Source organism: Petromyzon marinus, unplaced genomic scaffold (assembly GCF_048934315.1).
Source record: "Petromyzon marinus isolate PM22_M1 ecotype Great Lakes invasive population unplaced genomic scaffold, UKy_Petmar_22M1.pri1.0 PM_G_Scaffold_19, whole genome shotgun sequence".
Classification (NCBI taxonomy): Eukaryota; Metazoa; Chordata; class Hyperoartia; order Petromyzontiformes; family Petromyzontidae; genus Petromyzon; species Petromyzon marinus.
Genome location: NW_027422750.1, coordinates 2,888,337 through 2,912,644, shown reverse-complemented (window position 1 = coordinate 2,912,644; position 24,308 = coordinate 2,888,337). Strand labels below are relative to the sequence as shown.

At 47.4% G+C, this 24,308-nt stretch overlaps 1 protein-coding gene across 1 annotated transcript in view; it reads left to right on the top strand.

Annotated features, from left to right (window-relative positions):
• LOC142912139 (uncharacterized) overlaps window positions 1-3,209 on the top strand; it is a 41,805-nt gene extending 38,596 nt beyond the window's left edge. Inside the window, exon 4 of the mRNA XM_076060457.1 lies at window positions 3,184-3,209. Within this exon, the coding sequence (XP_075916572.1) occupies window positions 3,184-3,209 (26 nt within the window). The remainder of the gene's footprint in view (window positions 1-3,183) is intronic.
• The last annotated feature ends 21,099 nt before the right edge of the window (window positions 3,210-24,308 follow it).

Sequence of the window (24,308 nt, the reverse complement as noted above, 5' to 3'; positions counted from 1 at the left end):
TGACCTCCTGCCAGCGGGCGTTCGACACTTCACGTGGCCTCACGGTGCACATAGCCTGGCACAAGCGTCGTGGTGACGTCACCGCCACTTAGTGGCGAATGGCGGTTGTTGTTGTGTCTGTATGTGTGATGTGTGTGTGTCTCTGTGTGTCTCTCTGTGTGTGATGTGTGTGTCTCTGTGTGTGATGTGTGTTGTGTCTTTGTGTGTGTGTCTCTGTGTGTGTCTGTGTGTGATGTGTGTCTCTGTGTGTGATGTGTGTGTGTGTCTGTGTGTGTATGTGGGGAGCGGTAGTGTAGTGGTTAGCGCTACGCCGTGCTACGAACCGGGCGGTCTGAGTTCTATTCCCTCCCACAGCCACCGCCGGCGACGATTCTCTGAACCGGTCCTGGGCCTCCCCTAGGTCGACTCAGCCTCAAATGAGTACCTGGTGTAGTGGTGTGTAGTAAACATCACCACTGGGGGAGACAAAGGCGGTCTCCCCCTACAGTCTGTACGGGGGGTCGTTGTGTGTGTGTGATGTCTGTGTGTGTCTTGTGTGTGTGTGATGTCTGTGTGTGTCTTGTGTGTGTGTGATGTCTGTGTGTGTGTCATGTGTGTGTGATGTCTGTGTGTGTGTCATGTGTGTGTGTGTGATGTCTGTGTGTGTGTCTTGTGTGTGTGATGTGTGTGATGTCTGTGTGTGTGTCATGTGTGTGTGTGTGATGTCTGTGTGTGTCTTGTGTGTCTGTGTGATGTCTGTGTGTGATGTCTGTGTGTGTGTCAAGTGTGTCTTGTGTGTGTGATGTCTGTGTGTGTGTCTTGTGTGTGTGTGTGATGTCTGTGTGTGTGTGTGTGATGTCTGTGTGTGTGTCTTGTGTGTGTGATGTGTGTGTGTGTGATGTCTGTGTGTGTGTGATGTGTGTGTGTGTCTTGTGTGTGGTGTCTTGTGTGTGTGTGATGTCTGTGTGTGTGTGATGTCTGTGTGTGTGTCTTGTGTGTGGTGTCTTGTGTGTGTGTGATGTCTGTGTGTGTGTGTGTGATGTCTGTGTGTGTGTGTGATGTCTGTGTGTGTGTCTTGTGTGTGTGTGATGTCTGTGTGTGTGTGATGTCTGTGTGTCTTGTGTGTGGTGTCTTGTGTGTGTGTGTGATGTCTGTGTGTGTGATGTCTGTGTGTGTGTGATGTCTGTGTGTGTGTCTTGTGTGTGGTGTCTTGTGTGTGTGATGTCTGTGTGTGTGTGTGATGTCTGTGTGTGTCTTGTGTGTGTGTGATGTCTGTGTGATGTCTGTGTGTGTCTTGTGTGTTTGTGATGTCTGTGTGTGTGATGTCTGTGTGTGATGTCTGTGTGTGTCTTGTGTGGTGTGTGTGTGTGATGTCTGTGTGTGATGTCTGTGTGTCTTGTGTGTGTGTGTGATGTCTGTGTGTATCTTGTGTGTGTGTGTGATGTCTGCGTGTGTCTTGTGTGTGTGTGTGTGATGTCTGTGTGTGTCTTGTGTGTGATGTCTGTGTGTGATGTCTGTGTGTCTTGTGTGTGTGTGATGTCTGTGTGTGATGTCTGTGTGTGATATCTGTGTGTGTCTTGTGTGTGTCTTGTGTGTGTGTGTTGTCTGTGTGTGTGTCTTGTGTGTGTGTGTGCGATGTCTGTGTGTGTAATGTGTGTGTGATGTCTGTGTGTGTGTCTTGTGTGTGTGTGTGTGATGTCTGTGTGTGATGTCTGTGTGTCTAGACCACTACTCAACAACGGAGGGCGGAGGAGCGACGCTCACAACAACGAGCGGAGCGCCGGGTGGCTAAAGCACAGCAGGTTGCCACAGTAGGGGGCACAGGTGGTGCATCAGCCAATCATCTCAGTCATCTCAGTCAGTCGACCTGTGGCACCTGGGTCTGCCCCGTGACCTCCTGCCAGCGGGCGTTCGACACTTCACGTGGCCTCAGGGTGCACATTGCCTGGCACAAGCGTCGTGGTGACGTCAAAGCCACTTAGTGGCCAATGGCGGTTGTTGTTGTCTGTCTCGGCGTGTGTGTGTGTGTGTGTCTGTATCGGTGTGTCTGTGTCTCTGCATGTGTGTCTGTCTCTGCGTGTGTGTATGTCTCTGCGTGTGTCTGTCTCTGCGTGTGTGTCTATGTGTCTCTGTGTGTGTCTGTCTCTGCATGTGTGTCTGTGGTTGCGTGTGTGTCTATGTCTCTACGTGTGTGTCTATGTGTCTCTGTGTCTATGTGTCTCTGTGTGTGTCTATGTGTCTCTGCGTGTGTGTCTGTGTGTCTGTCTCTGCGTGTGTGTCTATGTCTCTGCGTGTGTGTCTGTGTCTCTGCGTGTGTGTCTGTGTCTCTGCATGTGTGTCACTGTGTCTGTGTGACTGCCAAGTTGTCCTTATTTTCGTTGCCTTCTGATACGCCCAGCAGAGACACTCGCTGCACACACTCACCGTGCCGCGCACAGACAAAGATCCCTCAGTGTAGCCTTAACAGACTGTAGGGGCAAGTGCTGTTAGCGAGCTCCTATAAGGCCGGCACGGTACACGAAGGGGGTGGGTGGCCAACACCACGCCCAGCCGCCTTTGTCTCCCTAGTGGCGATGTTTACACACCGCACCAGGTACTCATTTGAGGCGGAGTGGACCTAGGGGAGGCCCTGGACCGGTTCAGATAATCGTCACCGGTGTTGGACGTGAGTGGGAATCGAACTTGGGTCGCCAGGATCGTGGTGCAGCGTAGCGCTAACCGCTACCCTTCAGCTCTCCACACACGTCGTCGGTCACACACAGAACCGCAGAGGAGGGCAAGAAGGATCCCAAGCGTGTGACACTCAGAACCACAAGTGGCACAGACTCGGCCGAGAGAGTGGAGAGAGAGAGAGTGGAGAGAGAGTGGAGAGAGAGTGTGGAGAGAGAGAGTGGAGAGAGAGTGGAGAGAGAGAGTGGAGAGAGAGTGGAGAGAGAGTGGAGAGAGAGAGTGGAGAGAGAGTGTGGAGAGAGAGAGTGGAGAGAGAGTGGAGAGAGTGGAGAGAGAGTGGAGAGAGAGAGAGTGGAGAGAGAGTGGAGAGAGAGAGTGGAGAGAGAGTGGAGAGAGAGTGGAGAGAGAGAGAGTGGAGAGAGAGTGGAGAGAGAGAGTGGAGAGAGAGAGAGTGGAGAGAGAGAGTGGAGAGAGAGAGTGGAGAGAGACTTGACTTTTGACTGCCTTTATTCAGGCTTCCACCTGCTATTGCAGTGGAGCCACAGTGCATCGGACCATAGTCCAGGCAGCAACGGTGATGGGAAAAAAAACAAAAAAACGACACTGGGCGGCGGCACACACGCCGTCACCTACAGCATCCCGTACACGGGAAAAAAACCCCTTCTCAAACGACGCGCGCGACCGGGCGTCATCCGCGCCAGGCTTATGGGGGGGGGGGGGGGGGGGGTAATCCCAGCTAAAAACAGCAAAAATGACAACGACACCGGTCAAGCGCGTCAACGCGCGCACGACCGATGGCACAACTGGTGCACACAAGCACAGGCTTCATAGCGCGGATGAGGCGAGAGTTGCACCGGAACCTCCGCTCATCCCCGCGTACGCAACAGAAAATAAAAAAAACAAAATCCTCAAAAAAAATGCCTCGCAAGTCCACGCTCGCCCCACGCCGCTAGAAGGAGCCTCGGCTCGCACGACGTGCGGGCGGGCACCAGGAGCGTTCAAAAAGTAAAAGTCAGCGTGCCGTCCGTGACGGTACACAGGGCCTGGCCAGCCCCCCACCGCTCGAGGAAGCCGGCCAGCGCGCCCTCGGCGGAGGCGTCGTGATATTCATACTCCAACCGAATGCGCGCTTTAAGAAGTCCACGCAGCACCGCCACCGCGGAGCAGCTGCCGTCGGCGACACCCTGCAATTTCTTTTTGCGTGTCTTGTAGATAGCCATTTTCGCCTGCGCGATGGCAAAGCTCGCCAAGTGGTGCCGCCTGCTTGTCAGGTAAGGCACCCCGCAGACAAAACGGCTCCTGTAGAAGGGGACCCCCAGTTTCACAAAAAACGTTCCCAGGAGCTGAAACAGCGGGCCGAGCCGTGGGCATTTCAGATATTGGTGAGCCAGGTCCTCGACCGCGCCGCAGAACTCACACAGGTCCGACGCCCCGGGGGTGACCTTGCTGAGCCACGTGGCAGAGGGCAGCGTCCAGTGCGCGAGCCTCCATTGGAGGTCTCCGCAGCGCTTCGTTACGGGGGACTTGTAAAAACACTCCCACTGGGGGTGGGCCTCGGTCATGGGGGGGAAATGAGCCCTCCATTTGATGTCCGGCGCATCCGCCAGCTCCGTGCAGTGGAGCGCTTTCACACAGCATTCATAGAGCACCTTCTTCGAGTGCTCTCGAGGGCCACGTCCTTGCATTGATCGAGCCGCAGCAGCTTTCCGGCATCGCAGCGCCTGGGGGGCTGCGCGCAGGAGAGGAGGAGCCCCGGGAAGGGCGGGGGGGGGAGGGTGGGGGGGGTAGAGGTGGGTGGGGGGGGTGGGTGGGGGGGGTCGGGGTGGGGGGTCCCTCGGTGCCACGGTCTTCCGGCGCATCCAGCGCTAAGCACAGCCCCCGCATTACTTTGAGCGCCTCCCGCAGCAACTTCTCCCCCGCGAGCACGGTGCGGAGTCCCGCGGCACCGCTCACCTCCGCCGCGGTTTTCCACGCCGGGCGGCGGTCGCGGCACTTCACGAGGTCGCCCACCCTCCGCACCCCCGCCCCGGTGAAGCAGAGGGCGAGCGTCTTCTCCTCCCTAATCCCTGCAAAAAGTCGATTAAAGAACAGAGGCTCCCGCAGGAACTATGCGAGGCCATCCCGCGGCTTCGCCCTGTCCCACGCAAGACTCCGGCACGCGTCCAGTAAGCTCCGATGGTACTCGGGCAGCACGCCCGGCTTCATCCAGTGCTTACCGCACCAGATGAAGTGGACGAGCGAGCGGCCCGTCCCCCGGAGCAACCAGTCAGGGGGCTGAAGGACTTTAGCCCGGTGCCATAAAACAGACGCCGCCAGGTTGTTTCCCACCAGCACCCGCCCCCTGAAGGACAGTAGTGGGGTCAGCTTCGTCCATGCCGACAGCTTGGCCTCAAATGCTTCTTTCAACTCAGTCCAGTTTCGTTCAACTGCCCGCGGTCTGCCCAGGTGAACCCCCAGGTACCGCACACCCTCGTCCTGCCACGTGACTCCCCCTGGGAGGAGCACAGAGCGCACGACGCCCCGCGCTCCCAGGCAGAGGGCCTCGCTTTTCTCCCAGTTGACTTTGGCGCCGGACGCTCGTTCGAATGTCGCCACAGCCCTGCAGAGCGTTGAGAGGTCTCGTGCGTCGCTGACCACCACGCACACGTCATCTGCATAGGCCGACACCTTTATAGCGACGTTCCCCGGGCCTGGAACCTCGAGCCCAGGCAAAACTTCCTTCAGCCTGCGCACCAGCGGCTCAACGCTCAGGGCGTAGAGGAGCCCTGAGAGCGGGCACCCCTGCCTGATCCCTCTCGTCACAGGGAAGGGGGGACCGAGCCACTGATTTGTCTTTACCAGACTATACGTGCCCTCATACAGGAGCTTCACATATGCGCAAAAAAATTGTCCGAAACCCAGAGAGGTGAGCAGCTTCCCCAGGTACGTGCGGTCAACTCTATCAAAGGCCTTTTCTAAGTCCATAAAGAGGAGGCCTGATTCCTTGCCATGAAAATCAGCGAGAGATATTACATCCCTGACCGTGCTGATGTTGTCGTAAATGCACCGGCCAGGGATGCAATACGTCTGTTCAGGGCCAACCAGTTTCCCCACAACCGCTTTGAGCCAATTCGCCGCGACCTTGGCGAAGATCTTGTAGTCTACGCACAAAAGGGAGATGGGCCGCCAGTTCTCAATGCGCCTCAAGTCCCCCTTCTTGGGCAGCAGCGTGATCACGGCCCTCCTACAGCTCAGCGGGAATTCTCCCTCTCGCAGGCTCTCTTCCAGCATCTCGAGCAGGTGGGGGGCAATCTCATTCCAGAAGACTTTATAAAACTCTACCGGCAAACCATCCAACCCCGGGGCCCTGCCAGTCGCAAGGCCATTCTCTGCGTTGGTGAGCTCGGTCAGAGCGACGGGGCTGTCTAGACGCTCGCTATCCGAGACCTCCAGAGCGGGGCCTCCTTCCAGTAGATCCCGCACAGCCTCGTTATCTACCACGCCCTCGCTAAAAAGCCCAGCATAGTAATCCCTCGCCACCCTGGCAATCTCACCCTCCTCCGTGGCCTCCTCCCCTGTCGCGGTCCACATCGACCCACGCACACACACATCATCTTGCGCGCACACGGTCCGTACCGGTGCGGTGGTCATCCGCCGTCTCCCGGCACGAAGGGGCTCGTTTAGTCATACAGGCGTGGTGTGCGTGGCATGATGTGCGTTAGTTTAACGCGTTGGAGGCTTTCATGACCAATATCATCCATAGCACAGGTGTTTTTGTTGTTTGGGTTAGTTCGCGTAAATATAAATGTGGTGTCGTTAAACCGGCCGCCACCCGATACGGCCAATTATAAGGTTTGTCACGTAAACAGAACGTGCCAATTTTATCTAAGTTAAAAAACCTGTATTGTAGATAATGTGTGTTGATTACCCTATGAATAACTCAATCGGTAATGGATACCCATTGTAATTTATATGCACGCATTAACCCTCCACCACGCCCCCCTTATGACCTTCGCACGTGATTGGCTCGCAAGTGACTCCATCAGATTTATCCCCTTTATTTAAGACCGAGGCGGGAGGATTTCTCCACAACTCTGACCGTTGCCTTATGATGCTGATATAATTACCGATGAAACGTCACGGTACTCAAATTTGTAAACGTCGTTGCGGATTTACTCTCCAACACACTGGGTGTGCTGAACCAGTAACTAATTGGCACGTTTTGTTTACGTGACAACAGAGAGTTGTTGGTGGAATCCTCCTCCTGTTTCGGTCTTAAATAGAGGTGGGGATAGATGTGATGTCATCACTTGTGAGCCAATCAGGTGCAATGACGAGAGGGAGGGGGGGTTAATGCTACCCTGGCAGACTTTTTATTAATTGTAGTTTTTTTTTAATGTAAATTGGTACATTGTCCTTTAAATTTTTGCCATTTGTAAAAAAATATAAATTTCCTAATTTTCATAAAAGTATCAAATCAGTATTTGTTTATTGCAGCCTTGCATCATTAAAATCAAATTTCATGTCATAATATTGTCCATAAGTGACACAAACATCCGTTGACACATTTGAGGGATCTGTCTGACAGCAATTTGACACTTTGCAGATGAGCAAGTGGTTCACATGGACTCTGTTCACATACACAGGATTCTTCTTTCATTTCGCGTTAGAATAAAGCAACAGGACAACAAATGTATGTTTAGCGTTGTAAGCCATGGCATTCCATCCGAGGTGGTAGCTGTGTGGAGTCTGCTTGTTCCACCAGAATACAATTGTTGTATTGGGGCAGTCATCAGTGATATTGTTTGCACCTCACTACATTCACAGTTTGTTAAGTCCTTGATCTTCTAATCATGGGCAGAAATGGGCAGCTCGATGGGTTGCATTTAGACTAAAATGGATAAGATATTTTTTTCATAATTAGATTTTGTAGTCATTGGTAACAGAACTGAAATAACAAACTCGCGAGCCTTGGCAACTTACTTTAATCTCATCTGGCCAGTCAGAGTCAAACCCAAGATGTCAAGTTAGTAGCCGATCCGGTGCTTGGGCAAATGCAAAGCAATGTCCCAATGAAACAACCTGCTGCCACCACCACCACTTTTTCTGTTAATCACGGATTGACTTTATCATCGCACGGTGAAAGGTCAGTGTTGTAAAAAATATTCAAGCATTTTTTTTCGCATTTCACATCATTAATGGTTCTCCATCGTTATATATCAATAGTGGACACCTTGTTCACATTTTGAATGTAAATGACTATAATCTTAATTTTCATCTTATTGAGATGGAGATTTTAGTTTTTATCTAAGTGTTATAACAAGAAAATGCCACATCTACTTCGAGAAAGAGACTGATTTTCTGCTAAAGGCAACCTCCTTTCTACGCAAACACGATTTACAATTAAGCGTAATGGTTGGTATGGACTGTGTCATATAATCAGAGGCCACAAACAATAAACCAGTCATCAATAAGAGACACGGTGAAGCCGATACATTATTAATGAAAAAATAATGTACACCCCTTTGTCAATCGACTGTTGGATGACAGTCTTCCCACATTGTTTTACGATTTTTTAAAATTTGATTCTCATTCGGCCCGATGGTGTCAAGTGTAGTCTCCAACCCTGATTCACTCTCTCTCTGTGTGGCCTCTCTGTTTACGTATTATAAAGAATGGACATTGCCCAAAAACATCACCAATTATATACTTTTTATTTCAAAAGCAATGTTAATGACAAATATGTTGAGGTTTGATTACGTTTTTTTTTACTTTTAGATAAGAATCACGATCACTGGCGCACCGCTGCAGAATGCATCTGTGAATCAGCTGTTTTCAAGGCATTTAATATGTCCTGGCCATACAAACGTCAGGTCGCATTATAGGACACGCCATAATTCACGGGCTGTCATAACACTGGGATTCCCCCAGGATATTGCACAGGTTAGCAGTCCCAGCACACATGAACGCAGGCCCTGTCTCAATCCTCATTAATTCTCATTACCGTGCCTTCGCATGGCTGGGCAAAAGGCATTTCTGCTAAACCCAAAACATTCAAGCAATGGAGGAGTTGTATGGCGGGATCCACGGAGTAGGAGCCAGCCGCATCAATGTTCTGCACCCACTGGAATAAAAAAAACTCGGTAAAACTAGGCCTAAATTAAGCACCGAGTAAGGGCAGCCTCCTCAGGTTAACATAGCTCTGTGGTCAGGTTGAACAGTCAGTTTGCTCACCACCGGAACAGTTTTGCGTGGAGTTGACCGATCAATTTTACAAACCACCCAGTAATTTCTTTAGGAAATTTGCAACTGGCATTAAAGTCTTTGTAACATAAATTTACAAGGGCGGGCCATTGTGCACGCCAGTGTCATTTGCCGTATTCGATGTTTTGCTTGTAAAATAGGCAAAAAAGCGACAATTAAGGTTGTCCCTTCATTTGTCAAATCGTCGGATGTAGCCAGCAAAGTAGATAGATCATATTTCCCAAAGGGCAGGAGGCTGTTTAAAAGACCTCGGAATTGACACCGCTGTGTAGGTTTTCGCTGTATCGTTGAGTTTGTGCTGAAAATGTTTCACGTACATTTCCTGAAGAAGACCTCAGCACCTGGGGGCGAAACGTCGCGCGCGTTGCTGAAAAACACGCAGTGCGACTCAACTCACTCAACAGAAGAAAAAGCTTGGCCAGCCGCCAACAAAGTGTCAGCAGCTCCACAGAAAGAGCGCGCGCCGGTGCAGCTCATCCAGCAGTGGAGAGAACGGCTGTCAGCGAACCAGCACGGGCGCGTTCGCGCATCTTCAAGGAGAGAGAGCGCGCGCCATCAGCACCAGCGCTGAGATGGCAGCGGGCCCGCACTCGACACCCATCATCGTGCGACGACGGCGAGCGTCGTGCTGACTCATCCAGCCAGCGGTGGACAGAAACTGTGACAAAGCCGTTCGTATGCCCCCCCCTCCCCCACACTCTCCCCCTCACTCCCGCGCCGCAACACACAGGAAACACATTTTGGACACAAGAGATGCTAACCTCGGCATTTACGCAAAGATTTGAACCAGTGATAAAGAAGACATACGATACGCATATCGGGATAATCAAGAAGGATTGCCACTCCAAGGTGGTGCATTAAAAATCAATTCATAACGAAAAATACTGCTGTCATTGAGTTGCTTAATAACCAATCGTCCTACTGTTAACAATGTGATAAGAATTGACTTGAAGGTCGATGAATGGATGTGGTACTGTGTGGGCAATGTTTAAACACGAATTTACATATTATACGGTTAAGGTTTTGATAGAATAGTTTGCATGTTTTAATCTCTCTCTCAACAACCGATTGATTGTGTTACGCGTCGGGAATTAACCACAGGTGCCGTTATCGAAGTGAAACAACGCAATCGTGATGTGTACCATGTTAATGCTGTGTTGAAATCCCGATATTTGAGAGTTCTCATATTATTAAAAAATTAAAGTTTAGCTAGAAAATATAATTGATTAAAGCATAAAAGTTGTGTGTGATTCTTCCTGAAATTCTGCATAAAATTGTTCTGCGAATGAGATTATGAACCTTGAGGGGACCTATCACTGCACATAATCCATAACACATAATTCATAATGTTCAATCGAGAGTAATCGTATCCTTATCGATAATACGGAATTAAATAGCAGAGTCGAACCGACTCTCTCATTCATGCTCACAACACCTACGGAACTGCATGCGATTAATTGCGTTATTCCAATTCATAACACAATCCTCGTCACGGAGGCTGGACCTAATTATCATAACGACCTGCATTATAACCACACCCACTCGCATAAAGTAATACGATTATCTCTCGAATCAGCATAATTGATGCACATAATTACACGAATTAACATAATTTCGGATAAATTACGCAAATTTCATTAAATTTTCATTATTTTCATCAATTTTCATAACACCCCCATATACAACACTGAACAGGCACGCTCACCATCATGAAGGTCCTTAATGATCGTGAGCAGAGGGCCAGGGAATTCGAAAGCACAAAGAACAACCCAGAGCCCAGGCCTACTGATGGTATCATAGGCCTTGACCAGGTCAATAAAGCAGAGATGTAGGTCTTCTTTGAATTCCCTACACCTCTGCTGTAGCAGACGGATAGAAAATATGGCATCTGTGCAGGACCGCCCTTTCCTGAAACTACATTGGGGCTCCGCAAACCTCTCCTCAGCGTGCCTGGCAAGGCGATGTTGAATAATCCTTGCTAGGACCTTTCCCGGCACACTGAGGAGGTTTTAAACCTGGGTGAGTGATGGTGTTATTGTGGGCCTATCCGATGCGAAGACCAGAGGGGGGTTGATGTAGGCATTAACGCTTCAATGAGATTTGGTTAATCTCAGAAAATGCACCACCTATTATTGGTGGGTTTAACGACCCATTTATATTTACGCGATCGAACCCAAAAAAGCCTCATGGGTATCGGTCGCGAAAGCCTACGTGTTCAACATTATATGACTGTATCATTAGACCTCCTTTGCCAGTACCAAAATGTAATAATAGGGTTTTTCCCCTTATTTTCTGGCAACAAAACTGAAACGTTTTTGCAAGGATTCATGTCTGCATTAACCACAATACTTGCAGTCAAAATGCAAACAAAACACATACTATGATAATATGATGCATTGTCCTTGAAACTGATTGGTCCACACCAAGGGACGGCTTTCTTTTGAGCCTCGACCCAATTGGTGCTCGACCAGATGACATCAAAAGGCTCAAAAGAAAGCCGTCCCTTGGTGTGGACCAATCAGTTTCAAGGACAATGCATATATTATCATAGTATGTTTTTTGTTTGCATTTTGACTGCAGGTATTGTGGTTAATGCAGACATGAATCCTTGCAAAAAGGTTTCAGTTTTGTTGCCAGAAAAAAAGGGGAAAAACCCTATTATTACATTATATGACTGCTCAGCCCGAGCCATGTTAACGATCTGATATTTGCATTGCCCTTGGACTGCTCGCCCTTGTAAAGGTGTTGTTTTCTGGTCTCCTAACACCGGTGCAGAGACAGGGCAATGAAGGATTGCCGTGTCTGGGTGTCGGATAATCAGCTGTCTAAGGACAACGCCGCACATTGTTTTCAAAGCATCTTTGTTTCCACGTTTTTTTGCCGCAAGCGTGACACACGTAGTTATAACGTGGACGCTCCATGATGCCCTGCACGAGGTGTGTGTCTGTTGGGTGTGTGAATATCTCAACACCTCCAGTATTACTGCCGGAGAGGGTAATAAAGGCTTTTTATTCATAACAGGCATCGTTTTTAAAGCGCGGGAAACCAAAGCTTGCTCACTTACGAGCTTGACCAGTAAGAAATTATTATCCTGACTCAATGTTAATGTGAACAAAACAACTCAATAGGAACATGCGTGTGTGTGTGGGGGGGTATAAGATATACAGGGTGTCCGACATGAATATACAAAGAAGTTTAATAGTTTAGTTTAACACGTAGGCTTTCGTGACCAATATCATCCACAATACAGGTTTTTTAAGGGTTAGATCATGTATAAATCTAACCCAAAAAACCCGTATTATAGTTGAATAGTTTAATTGTTATTCGTGATGCTGACATACATTTTATCTCTAAATACATTAGACTTACGAGTTTTAGTTTGTGAATATATCAATTGGCACTTGTTTCAGGTTAAAATCCCCGGTTTCTGATATAGCGGAAAGTCCGCCCGTTCGCCCGACTTAATGCCATTCGATGTTTTAGCTCTGGCGGTGTTAAAGGTAAAGTCTTACGCGAACAAACTACGGGGACCTTGAAGAGCAGTGTCGATGCAGTGCCATCATCACCCACACCTACAGCTGTGTTGGGAAATGTTTCCTTAGAATTAGATTGATTGCAGTGAATGTCAGGACAGCGTGTTTATTAATCATAAAGTATTTTGGGTTAGATCGCATTAAGTATAAATGTGTTGTAACCCTCCACCACCCGACACAGCCAGTAAGGTTTGTCACGTAAACAACGTGCCAATTAGTCACTAGTATAATTTATATACTAATAGTGTATAGCAGTGTGTGGTGTAGTGTATAGTGTAGTCTATAGTGTCGTGTATAGTGTAGTGTAAAGTAGTGTATAGTAGTGTAGTGTATAGGAGTGTATAGTGTAGTGTATAGTAGTGTAGTCTATAGTAGTGTAGTGTATAGTGTAGAATACACTGCACTTTCGCGGTGTATTTCGAAACGTCTCATTTCCTTAAGACTCCTCGAGATACTCCCCATCGTAGTCTCCGTGCACACGGAGAGTTTTTTCTTGATATAATTCCCGACGCCCCCCGAGCCCACGGCCGCTCACGGCCGCGTACGTGCATCCCAGCGTGCACCACAAAACGGTGTTCGGAAAAAAGACCCCCTCCCTAGACTCCTCATACGGCTGGCCCCTCCCTGTGAGTCACCGAATGCCGCAGAAGGTGGCGACGAAAAGCAAACCTCTTGCCGCACACGGCGCACACGTACGGCCTCTCGCTCATGTGCGCACTTGCGTGCGTGTGCAAGCTGTGCGCCTGCGTGAACCCCTGCCCGCACTCATCACACACGTACGGCTTCTCGCCCGTGTGCGTCCTGGCGTGCTGCTTCATGTTGGAGCACCTGGGAAAACTCTTCCCGCACTCCATGCACACGTACGGCCTCTCGCCCGTGTGCGTCCTCACTTGCAAGTTCAAGTTGCAGGCCTGCGCGAAGCCCTTGCCGCACTCAAGGCACACGTACGACGTCTCGCCCGTGAAGCACTTGCCGCACTGCCCGCACGCGTGCCGCTTGTCGCCGGGGGCGCTCGCAGTCTTCTTGTCTCCTGCAAAGGTACGGACGGGCAGAGTGAGCGGTGTGGTGGGAGCGTTGTCTGGGCGCATTGTGCCCGTACGTGGCTTCCCGTCAGCGTTGGGCTTAAGGTTTGGGCTTAAGGTTCGGGTTAGATCACGTCGTTAAACCCGCCACCACCCAACACAGTAGTAAGTGCACCTCAATGTGTGCACTTACTACTATAGTCCTTAGATACAACTACTGTAGAGCGGGCGGGGGGGATGGTGGGGGAGGGGTAGCAGCCCAGCCCCAGCCTGCAAAGGTGCCACCTTGGCCGGCTGGGCAATCTAGGCGAGGCCGGCAGCTCTCCACGGGACTAGGCCTCACCACGGCACTTTGTATAGTTAGTAGATACTGCTAGAGTCGATATATACTTTTATAGAGTCGGTATATACGATTATTGAGTCGGTAGATACTACTATAGAGTCGGTAGATACTAATATAGAGTTGGTATATACTGCTATAGAGTCGGTAGATACTACTATAGAGTTAGATACTACTATAGTCAGTATATACTACTGTAGTGATAGCAGATACTGCTATAGAGTCGATGGATTATATTACAGAGTCAGAAGATACTACTACAGTCAGTAGATACTAGTATAGTCAGTTTCTACTGCTATCAAGTCGGTAGATACGCCTATAGAGTTAGTAGATACTACTATAGTCAGTATATACTACTGTACAGTTATTAGATACTACTATAGAGTCAGTAGACATACTACAGTCAGTAGATACCACTACAGTCAAAATATACTGCTGCAGAGTCAGTAGATACGTCTATAGAGTTTGCATATACTGCTATAGAGTCAGCAGATACTACTGTAGAGTCAGCAGATAATACTATAGTTAGTAGTTACCATAATCAGTAGATACTATGCTATTATTTAATTTATTTTTCTTTCTATGTGAATTTACCGAAAGAACCAAAGAGTAATTCCTGCAGTCATGAAAGATCCAAATCAAGTTTCTACTCCTATAGAGTTGGTATATACGACTCTAGAGTCAGTAAATACTATTACGGTCAGTTGATACTATTACAGTCAGTAGATACTACTACAGTCAATAGATACTACAATACAGTCAGTAGATGCTACTATACTCAGTAGATACTACTGTACAGTCAATAGATACTACTAAAGAGTTTCGAGATACAACTATAGAGTCAATAGATGCTACTATAGAGTCAATAGATACTACTCACTTTATTGTATATAGGGTGTGTAGGTATATTTGCCTATGGTGGGTAAAAACATTATTTTAGGGGGGTCGACAATTTTTGGAAACCTTTTAGATCAACTATTTACCCCCCACTTTGTTACTTTTTGATTCAGGACTTCTGCAAGCCTCTAATAATTTTGTTGACGGACAAATGGACAGACAAATGGAACACCGGGCTTCCACAACAGCTTAGTATTTGTGTATGTTATGTTTTTAAGAGAAGACAAGTTTCAAAATATATTTCCCCCCCAGGCAATGCCGGGTACTTCCCATTAGTACACTATACACTGGTGCTTCCTGATTTGCTATGTCGGGTGGTGGCAGGTTTAACGACACATTTATATTTACGCAATCCAATTAACAAAACTATATAAATTATGGATGATGTCGGTTGCGAAAGCCGGCTAGGTGTTAAACTAAAGGTTTGATTACAGTAAACCCACACTACGCACCAACGCTGGATTCGTTGAGTTTTGCAAATTTGCAAGTTACTAGATGCGTGCCAATTCCCCCAACGGCAAGTCCACTCAGCTCCACGTCCTCCTGTACCACATCACTCCATCTCTTCTCTAGCTTATGCCGTGCCCGTTTAGCCCCCGAACAAGCTGTTTAGGCATGCGGTGGCTGGACAGGTGGCCTACATGGCCCAGCCATCACCACCACCACCTCCATCGTCTTCAAATCGTCATCATCATCATCAAAGGTAATTAAAGAACACAGTTATTTTTAATGGATTATTTATTTATTGCAGTAATTGATATTGAACAAACTTGATTTGGCGCTTTTGTGACTGCAGGAATTACTCTTTGGTTCTTTCGGTAAAGTCACCGAAAGAACCAAGAAGATGAATCCCTGCAGTCACGAAAGCTTTAAATCAAAATGTACTCTTTGGTTCTTTCGGTAAAGTCACGTATAAAGAGGAAATAATTAATTAAATAATACCATGCGACGTTTCGATTGCAACACAAGCAATAATCATCAGGTACAAATGAAAGAGAAAACAAACCTAGTAAACTTAGAAATATAATGCAATACAACACAGATAGTCGGCCAACATAACAGTCAACACCCTACCTGGTTGATCACGTTCTTCCAAAGACTGCCAAATTTAAGAGAGAGATAAAACACAGAACCAGAGACACATAGACAGACAAGCAGAGAGAGATGACACAGAGACACACAGAGAGAGAGACACACAGGCACAGAGAGGTGTGTGTGTGTCGGGATCGAACCCACGACCTCCTGTATACCAGGCGAGGTAGTCAACATCTCCTAGCCACCGTGATGCTGATGAGAGAGGTACACGCAAACTCCAAATATACAGCAGGCAGTGTCAGGGTCGGGATCGAACCCACGACCTCCTGTATACCAGGCGAGGTAGTCAACGTCTGCTATCCACCGTGGTGCCACCGTGCTCACCAGCATCAATGTCTTGCAGTCTCTCCATGAAATCTAGCCACGTCCCAAGCCCTGCATTCTCATCTATTTCTTGCTTGACTAACGCCAATTGAATGTCAGAAGCCATCTGGCAGGGGGAAAGCAAAGAAAAACAACGACAATGAACGTAGACAACCAAACAGATCCATAATAGAGGTTTGTTTGTTTGGGTTAGATGGCGTAAATATATAAATGTTGCGCCGTCGTTAAACCCGCCACCACCCGACACAGCCATTTAGTAAGGTTTAGTGCCACGTGAACAGAACGTGCTAATTCATTACAAAGTACAGCACTAGTGTGGAGTGTATGGTGTAGTGTATAGTTTATAGTGTAGTGTATAGTGTAGTTTATAGTAGTGTAGTGTATTGTAGCGGAGTGTATATTGGCATGTATAGTGTAGTGTATAGTGTAGTGCATAGCAGTGTATAGTGTGGCATATAGTGTAGTGTATAGTGTCGTGCATGGGGGAGTGGTAGTGTTGTGGTTAGCACGCTGCGCTATGCACCCGGCGACCCCGGTACGATTCCCGCTCATAGCCAACACCAGTGAGGATGATCTGAACCAGTCCTGGGCCTCCCCTAGGTCGATTCAGCCTCAAATGAGTACCTGGTGCGGTGTGTAGTAGTGGCACTCTGAGTGACCCCGGCTGGACACGTGACCAGATCCAGGTGGGGGCCAGGGGCCCTGGGGGACCCTGAGGGTCACGTGGTCGGGGAGTGGAGCCTTCTTGTGGGTTCGAGGAGGGCGTGGCTAGGGTGTGGCCAGCCACGCCAGGGGGGCTTATAAGCCGGCTCAGCACAGAGAGCTGAGCTGTTCGTGCCTGGGATGAAGACGTCTCATGAAGAATCTGAAGGAAGAATCCTCCAGTCATCGTGGCCAAGCAGAAGCCCTCCTGCCTTGGCCACGCCAAGTAGAACCCGAGTGTTAGCGAGAGTAGGCGGTGGTCACCACCTCATGTGTAGGGTGTGTTGCAGTTGTGTTGCAGTTGTGTTAAATAAATAAGTGTTGCCTCCACACGAGTGTGCGCGCCTCTGTCGAACCATTACAGCAGTATCTGGCTCTCCAGTAGTAAATGACTCTATAGTAGTAACTACTAACTCTAAGGCAGTATCTACTGACTCTAAAGCAGTATCTACTGACTCTGCAGCAGTATATACTGACTGTAGTGGCATCTACTGACTGTAGTATTATCTACTGACTCTATAGTAGTATCTACCGAATCTACGGTAGTATCTACCGACTATAGTAGTATCTACTGACTCTGCAGGAGTATCAAATGACTCTATAGTAGTATCCACAGACTATAGTAGTATCTACTGACTCTGCAGTAGCATCAACTGACTGTATTATAGTATCTACTGACTGTAGAAGTATTTACTGACCGTAGTAGTATCTACTACCTTTACAGTAGTATCTGTCTCAATAGTACTATCAACCAACTCTATGGTAGTAAATAGTGACTGTACAGTAGTATCTAATGATTATAGTAGTATCTACTGAATCTATAGTATATATTGACTGTAGAGGTATTTACTGACTGTAGGAGGATCTACTAACTCAACAGTGATATCTACTGACTCAATAGTAGTAACTACTGACGGTAGGAGTATTCACTGACTATAGTAGTAACTACTAATGCTACAGTAGTATCTACTCTATAGTAGTATCTACTGAAGTATTAAAGCTTTCGTGACTGCATAAAATTACTCATACATGACTTTACCGAAAAAACCAATGAGTAATTTTATGCAGTCACGAAAGCTTTAATACTTTATCACACTTCTACGGGGAAGTTACCGTTGTAATTATGTATAAGATGTGCCTTTTTTGAGCTGCCGTTTTGTATTTACAAGAGGTGGTCATTTTTTGAGCTGCCGTTTTGTATTTACAAGAGGTGGTCCTTTTTTGAGCTGCCGTTTTGTATGTGTAAGAGGTGCGTGTTTGAGCTGCCGCTCTCGCTCTGGCCCCTCCCCCCCTCCAACCATATTTCCTATTTAAGCTTCTGTTCATCCCTCTGCCCCCCCCCCCCTCTCTCTTCCTCCCTGTCCGTCTTTCCTCCCTCCTTACCTCTTGGTGGACTTGTATATGTATTTCTACTGAACGTGTACCTCGTATTTTTCATTCAATCTATGTTGGTATGTGCAATCCAAAGGTTGAACACGAAATTGAACACTTCTGAAATTCGTGGTCCGCCAGGAAGTGTCTGTGTTGTTGGCCTGACTGGATGTGCTTCACATGTTTTTTCAGGTTTGTTGAATTCTCGTCTCTCATCTTTTTGTTGTATTTACCTCCGTGATTTGTTCTTGACACCTGATGAAGATCGCTTGCGTTGTGATCGAAACGTCGTGATTGTTTTTTGTTTTAATATAATTTTATTGTATTTCTACATACGTGACTTTACCGAAAAAAACAATGAGTAATTTTATGCAGTCACGAAAGCTTTAATACTTTATCACACTTCTACGCGGAAGTTACCATTGTAATTGTGTAAGATGTGCCCTTTTTTGAGCTGCCGTTTTGTATTTACAAGAGGTGGTCATTTTTTGAGCTGCCGTTTTGTATTTACAAGAGGTGGTCCTTTTTTGAGCTGCCGTTTTGTATGTGTAAGATGTGCGTGTTTGAGCTGCCGCTCTCACTCTGGCCCCTCCCCCCCCTCCAATCGTATTTCCTATTTAAGCTTTTGTTCATCCCCCCTCTCTCTCTGCCTCCCTGTCCGTCTTTCCTCCCTCCTTACCTCTTGCTGGACTTGTATATGTATTTATACTGACCGTGTACCTCGTATTTTTCATTCTATCTATGCTGGTATGTGCAATCCAAAGGTTGAACACGAAATTTAACACTCTTCTGAAATTCGTGGTCTGCCAGGAAGTGTCTAACTGTGTTGTTGGCCTGACTGGATGTGCTTCACATAATGTTTTTTCAGGTTTTTTGAATTCTCGTCTCTCATCTTTTTGTTGTATTTACCGCCGTGATTTGTTCTTGACACCTGATGAAGATCGCTTGCGTTGTGATCGAAACGTCGTGATTTTTTGTTTTAATATAATTTTATTGTATTTCTACATACGTGACTTTACCGAAAAAACCAATGAGTATCTACTGACTCTATAGTAGTATCCACTGACCATAGTAGTATCTACTGACTGTATAGTAGTATATACTGACTATAGCAGTCTTTACTGACCGTAGTGGTACCTACTGACGACAGTAGTTTCTACTGACTCAATAGTATCTGCTGACTATAGTAGTATCAACCAACTCTATAGTATATACTAACTCTACAGTAGTTTCTAATGACTATAGTAGAATCTACTGAATCTATAGTCGTATCTATTGACTCTAAAGTAGTATCAACTGACTATAGCAGTAACTGCTGACTCTATAGCAATATCTAATGAGAAGATTGGCATGTTAGAGAACAGGGCACGAGGTGGCTTTTGTGCCCGGTTCTCTGACACTGACTTGCCAATCTTCTCATTAACACAGCCGCTACTGGGGGAGCCATCTCACATTGACATGCTAATCTATAATTTCTAGTAATACAATAGCCGCCTCTTCAGTACCCTATTCGTGGGGTTACATTAACAGATTGACATGCTAATCTTCTGCAATACAATGGGCGCCTCTTTAGCACCGTAGTCGTGAGGTATATCAGGCTCTCCGATCTTACATTTACATGCAAATTCCATCTCTAGCCCTGCCCACTTACCCTTGAGTTGCACCCATCTCAAACCTATATAACCTATTGCAGCAGCTCTCCCGCTATATTTCTCCTGCTCGCCTGCTGTATTTTTTTCACCTGAAGACGTTTGCGCGTGTTGCGATCGAAACGTCGTGGTTTTTATTATTTTTCTATCTACGTGACTTTACCAAAAGACCCAAAGAGTATAGTATCTGCACACTCGATAGCAGTATCTACTGACTCTACAGTAGCATCTACCGACTCTGCAGTAGTATCTCCCGACTTTACAGTAGTATCTACCGACTCTACAGTAGTATCTACTGACTCTATAATCGTATCTACCGACTCTATAATAGTATCTAGTAAGTATACAAAGTGTCGTTGTGAGGCCTAGTCCCGTGGAGAGCCCCCGGCCTTGCCTAGATTGCCCAGCTGGCCGAGGTGGTGCCTTAGCAGGCTGCGGCTGGGTTGCTATACCCCCCCCCCCCCCCCACTGCCCGCTCTATAGTAGAAGTAACTAAAAATTCTGCAGTAGTATCTACCTACTCTACAGTAGTATCTCTTTATAGTCGTATATACCGACTCTATAATAGTGTAGTTGGCGCCTTGGCAGGCTGGGGCTTGGCTGCTATAATGTAGCGGCATCGTTGAGCGCTGTACGTGATTGCCACTACTTGTAGCGTGTAATAACGGCCTCGAGTCAACAGGGAGCAGAAGGGAGTCTAAGGGTGATGAGTCAGGCCGTTGGGCTAAGGTAATCCTAAGGCAGCTCGGGACCACAAGTACAAACCCCCAGACCCCCAGGAAGACGGTTCCAGAAGGGAGGAGTAGCCAGGGGCGGGTGAGGCAGAATCCGGTATAAAAGACAGTCCGCTGAACGGGTCCGGCAGGCGTCATTCACCTAAAGACTCAAGAGCCATACTCTTTGGTTATTTCTGTAAAGTCATGTAGGTGAAAAAAAATAGAAATAAATCACGACGTTAAGATTGCAACACAAGCAATCATCATCAGGTGTGACAACCACAGCAAGGATTTATATGGTAGTGTGATGTGTGATGGTTTTGTGATGGTTTTGACCGGAGTATCAAGTGGTTGTTTCTGTATGGAGGGAGAAACAGCTTGGCGGATGGTACGGTCAGAGTATCCGTTTCTCTTGAGGGCCAGGTGTACATGTTTTAATTCACTGGTCAGGTGGTGTTGGTCCGAAATGCAATGTGCCCTGTGGTATAACGTTTTGATGAGAGAATTCTTTTGAGCTGGGTGGTGGTGGGATTCAGGTTTCAAGTAGGAATCTGTGTGGGTGGGTTTCCTGTAGACAGAATGCCCCAGTGAGCCATCAGGTCTCCTCTCAAACAGAACATCCAAGAATGGTAGCTTGCCATCTTTCTCCACTTCCATGGTGAATTTGATGGCGGGATGTCTGGAATTGATGTGGTGTAGGAAAAGGTTCAAAGCTGGGAGGCCATGTGGCCAAATGACGAAAGTGTCATCCACATATCTCTTCCACAGGGAAGGTCTGAGAGTGGAAGTCTGGATGGCGTCCGATTCAAATTTCTCCATGAAAACATTGGCTATCACTGGTGATAAGGGAGAACCCATGGGGGTACCCTCATTATTGTTTGTAGGTGAGGCAGTGCTAGAGCATAGCCAATGTTAGGTAGGCTAGCCGGAGGAATCTCTCCATAATTATCGGAAGGGGCCGTACCCCTTTGTGTTATTGTTACGTGCTGCCTCCAGAAGAGAGAAGTCTCCGCATGTTTTATATCCACTACAATAGTATATATCGACTCTATAATAGTACTAATTTCACAGAGTGTAGTGGTGAGGCCCAGTCCTGGTGCAGTGTCCCCGGTTTCTCCTAGATTGCCCAGCCGGCCGACGTGGCACCTTTGCAGGTTGGGGCTGGGCTGCTACCCCCCCCCCCCACCATCCCCCTGCCCGCTCAACAATAATATTTTCCAAGGACTATAACAGTAGTATCTACCGACCCTATAGTAGTAAGTGCACAATTGGGGAGAAGACATCACACTGAAGAATTGACCTCAGCGTTGGGTATTTTTGTTGCATTTTTAACACGAACGAGAATTCCGCCAACCCGATGGCGTGTGTGCGTTGCTAGGGGTAATCACCACCGCGGAGCCGACTTTCTCGCACATGCGCAGATGCGTGCACTGGCACCACGCCGTGCTTATAAAACAAAATAAATTGTTCACTTAACTACTTTAAACTTGACAGACGTGAAATACGATGAGCGATTTTTTGTCCCAAGGCATACGGCGTGGTATCTGTGTAATTTTTCGATGCGTAAACCCCACAGTTTGTAAGTGAAAAACGTCACAAGGTACCCACGCAGACAGACACGCAGATGCACAGACAAAAAATTACTTTTATAGGTAAGGTATCGTGTAGTGTATAGTGTAGTGCAAGGCCGTAGCCATGGAGTCAACATTGGGGGGGACCAGATCTTCCAGGGGGTCTGGGGGTCCCTCCCCCCCGCCCCCCAGAAAAATATCTAAATTTGAAAAATTATTTCCTGCCATTTTCTGCCTAAAATATAAAAAATTCACCAACCCATGGGATAGACTTTTTATTTACAATAATGTCTAATAGTTTATTACATTGCTCTGTTTTTACTTTTTTACCATTTCTTGCTTCATTGTATGTAATGTTTGAGATTAGGGATTAATAAAGTACAACCATAACCACAATCATATAAACAGAAATCTATGCATTGATTTATATGAAGACAAGTCCAGATGTTGTGGCCAAGATTTAGCAAATTGCATAGCAATTATTACTTTTAAAACATTTTTTATAGCAATATATTGGGGGGGACATTTTGAGCACATTTGAATATCGGGGGGGGATGTGTGCCCCCCAATATATTATAACTAACTGTACTACCCAGCTTCGCCTGGGACTTGGATTCACCACGCCCGGCCGTCTTTGTCTCCCCAGTGGCGATGTTCACACCACAACAGTTACTCGTTTGAGGCTGAGTCGACCTAGAAGAGGCCCAGGACCGGTTCAAATAATCGTCAACGGGGTTGGCCGTGAGCGGGAATCGAACTCGGGTCGCCGGGTTCGTAGTGCTAACCGCTACACTACCGCTCCCCCCACACACGTCCATAGGTATACACACACACGCTTGCAGCAGACACACGCAACTTTCAGGGTGCGTACGGCAGTAAACGACTCAAATAATAAAGCAATGCTGCGCGAAGAACGCCTTAGACCTGCAACACATTTGTATTTCACTTTACCCGCGGAGGGTGTGGGGGGACATCAGCAGACATACTGTGTTATGCTTCCGCATAGGGTCACATCTGTCACATGACAGCTCACCGTGCAAAATATATGCATTATTTGCATGGTGTACAGTCTGGAAAGTACCCACATGGCAAATTTAAAGTTTGGTGCATGTCGGGAAGTACGCTAAACATTTTGAACAGACACAATAAAAAAAATTCCCTTTTATATACTGTATATAGAGGAAGATTACAGCCTTGGTGTAGTGTATAGTGTAGTGTACTAGTACAGCACACCGGTTTGTTGGAGAGCAAAGCCACACCACATCGGTGTGCTGTACTAGTCACGAATTGGCACGTTCTGTTGACGTGACAACCCTTGCTGATTGGCTGTAGTGATGTAGCAGTGGAGCTGGTGCCAGGCGCAGTGCAGCTACTGTAGTAATGTACCAGAGGAGCTGGTGCCAGGCGCAGTGCAGCTACTGTAGTAATGTAGCAGTGGAGCTGGTGCCAGGCGCAGTGCAGCTACTGTAGCGATGTAGCAGTGGAGCTGGTGCCAGGCGCAGTGCAGCTACTGTAGTGATGTAGCAGTGGAGCTGGTGCCAGGCGCAGTGCAGCTACTGTAGTGATGTAGCAGTGGAGCTGGTGCCAGGCTCAGTGCACCTAGAGCCGCAGTCGCGACGAGACCGAGTAAGGGGGAGCATCTTGAAGCTCACCAATTGGTCCAAGCAGCAGAGCTGGTGCCATGCTAGGTGCACCTGGAGCCACCATCGCCTCCTCCGATTAGACGGCGCCTTCCAGCAGCGTGCGCTTCTATTGGCTCAGCCACGCAGACCACGTTGTAGCCGATTCGATTCTTAATCATAGCTCAACACGATTCAACCGCTGTAAATCAAAGGGGGTGTTGAAAATCGATGCTCGAATCGATAAATCGTTTGTTATTGGATACCCAGACTGGAGAGAATCGATTTGGTGATCAAGCCGTTTGATCGATTCTGGAGTCGGGAAGGATTCGAAACTACGGAATCACGTTTGAGTAAATTTTGTATTGAAATTTACTTCTGATATTTCCGCGTTTATTTAATGTACTTCAACAATAAAGCATTTTTTTTTAAATTTACATCTCCGCGAATGCCAACGGGAGTTTTATTGTTGAGTTTTTTTCTGCAATTCGGTACTTTAAAATATTTCCTCAAAGTCGCCTCTGCCTTGGACTCACACTGGTTGGGTGTCTCCCCTCCCACGTGACGCGAAGTTTTT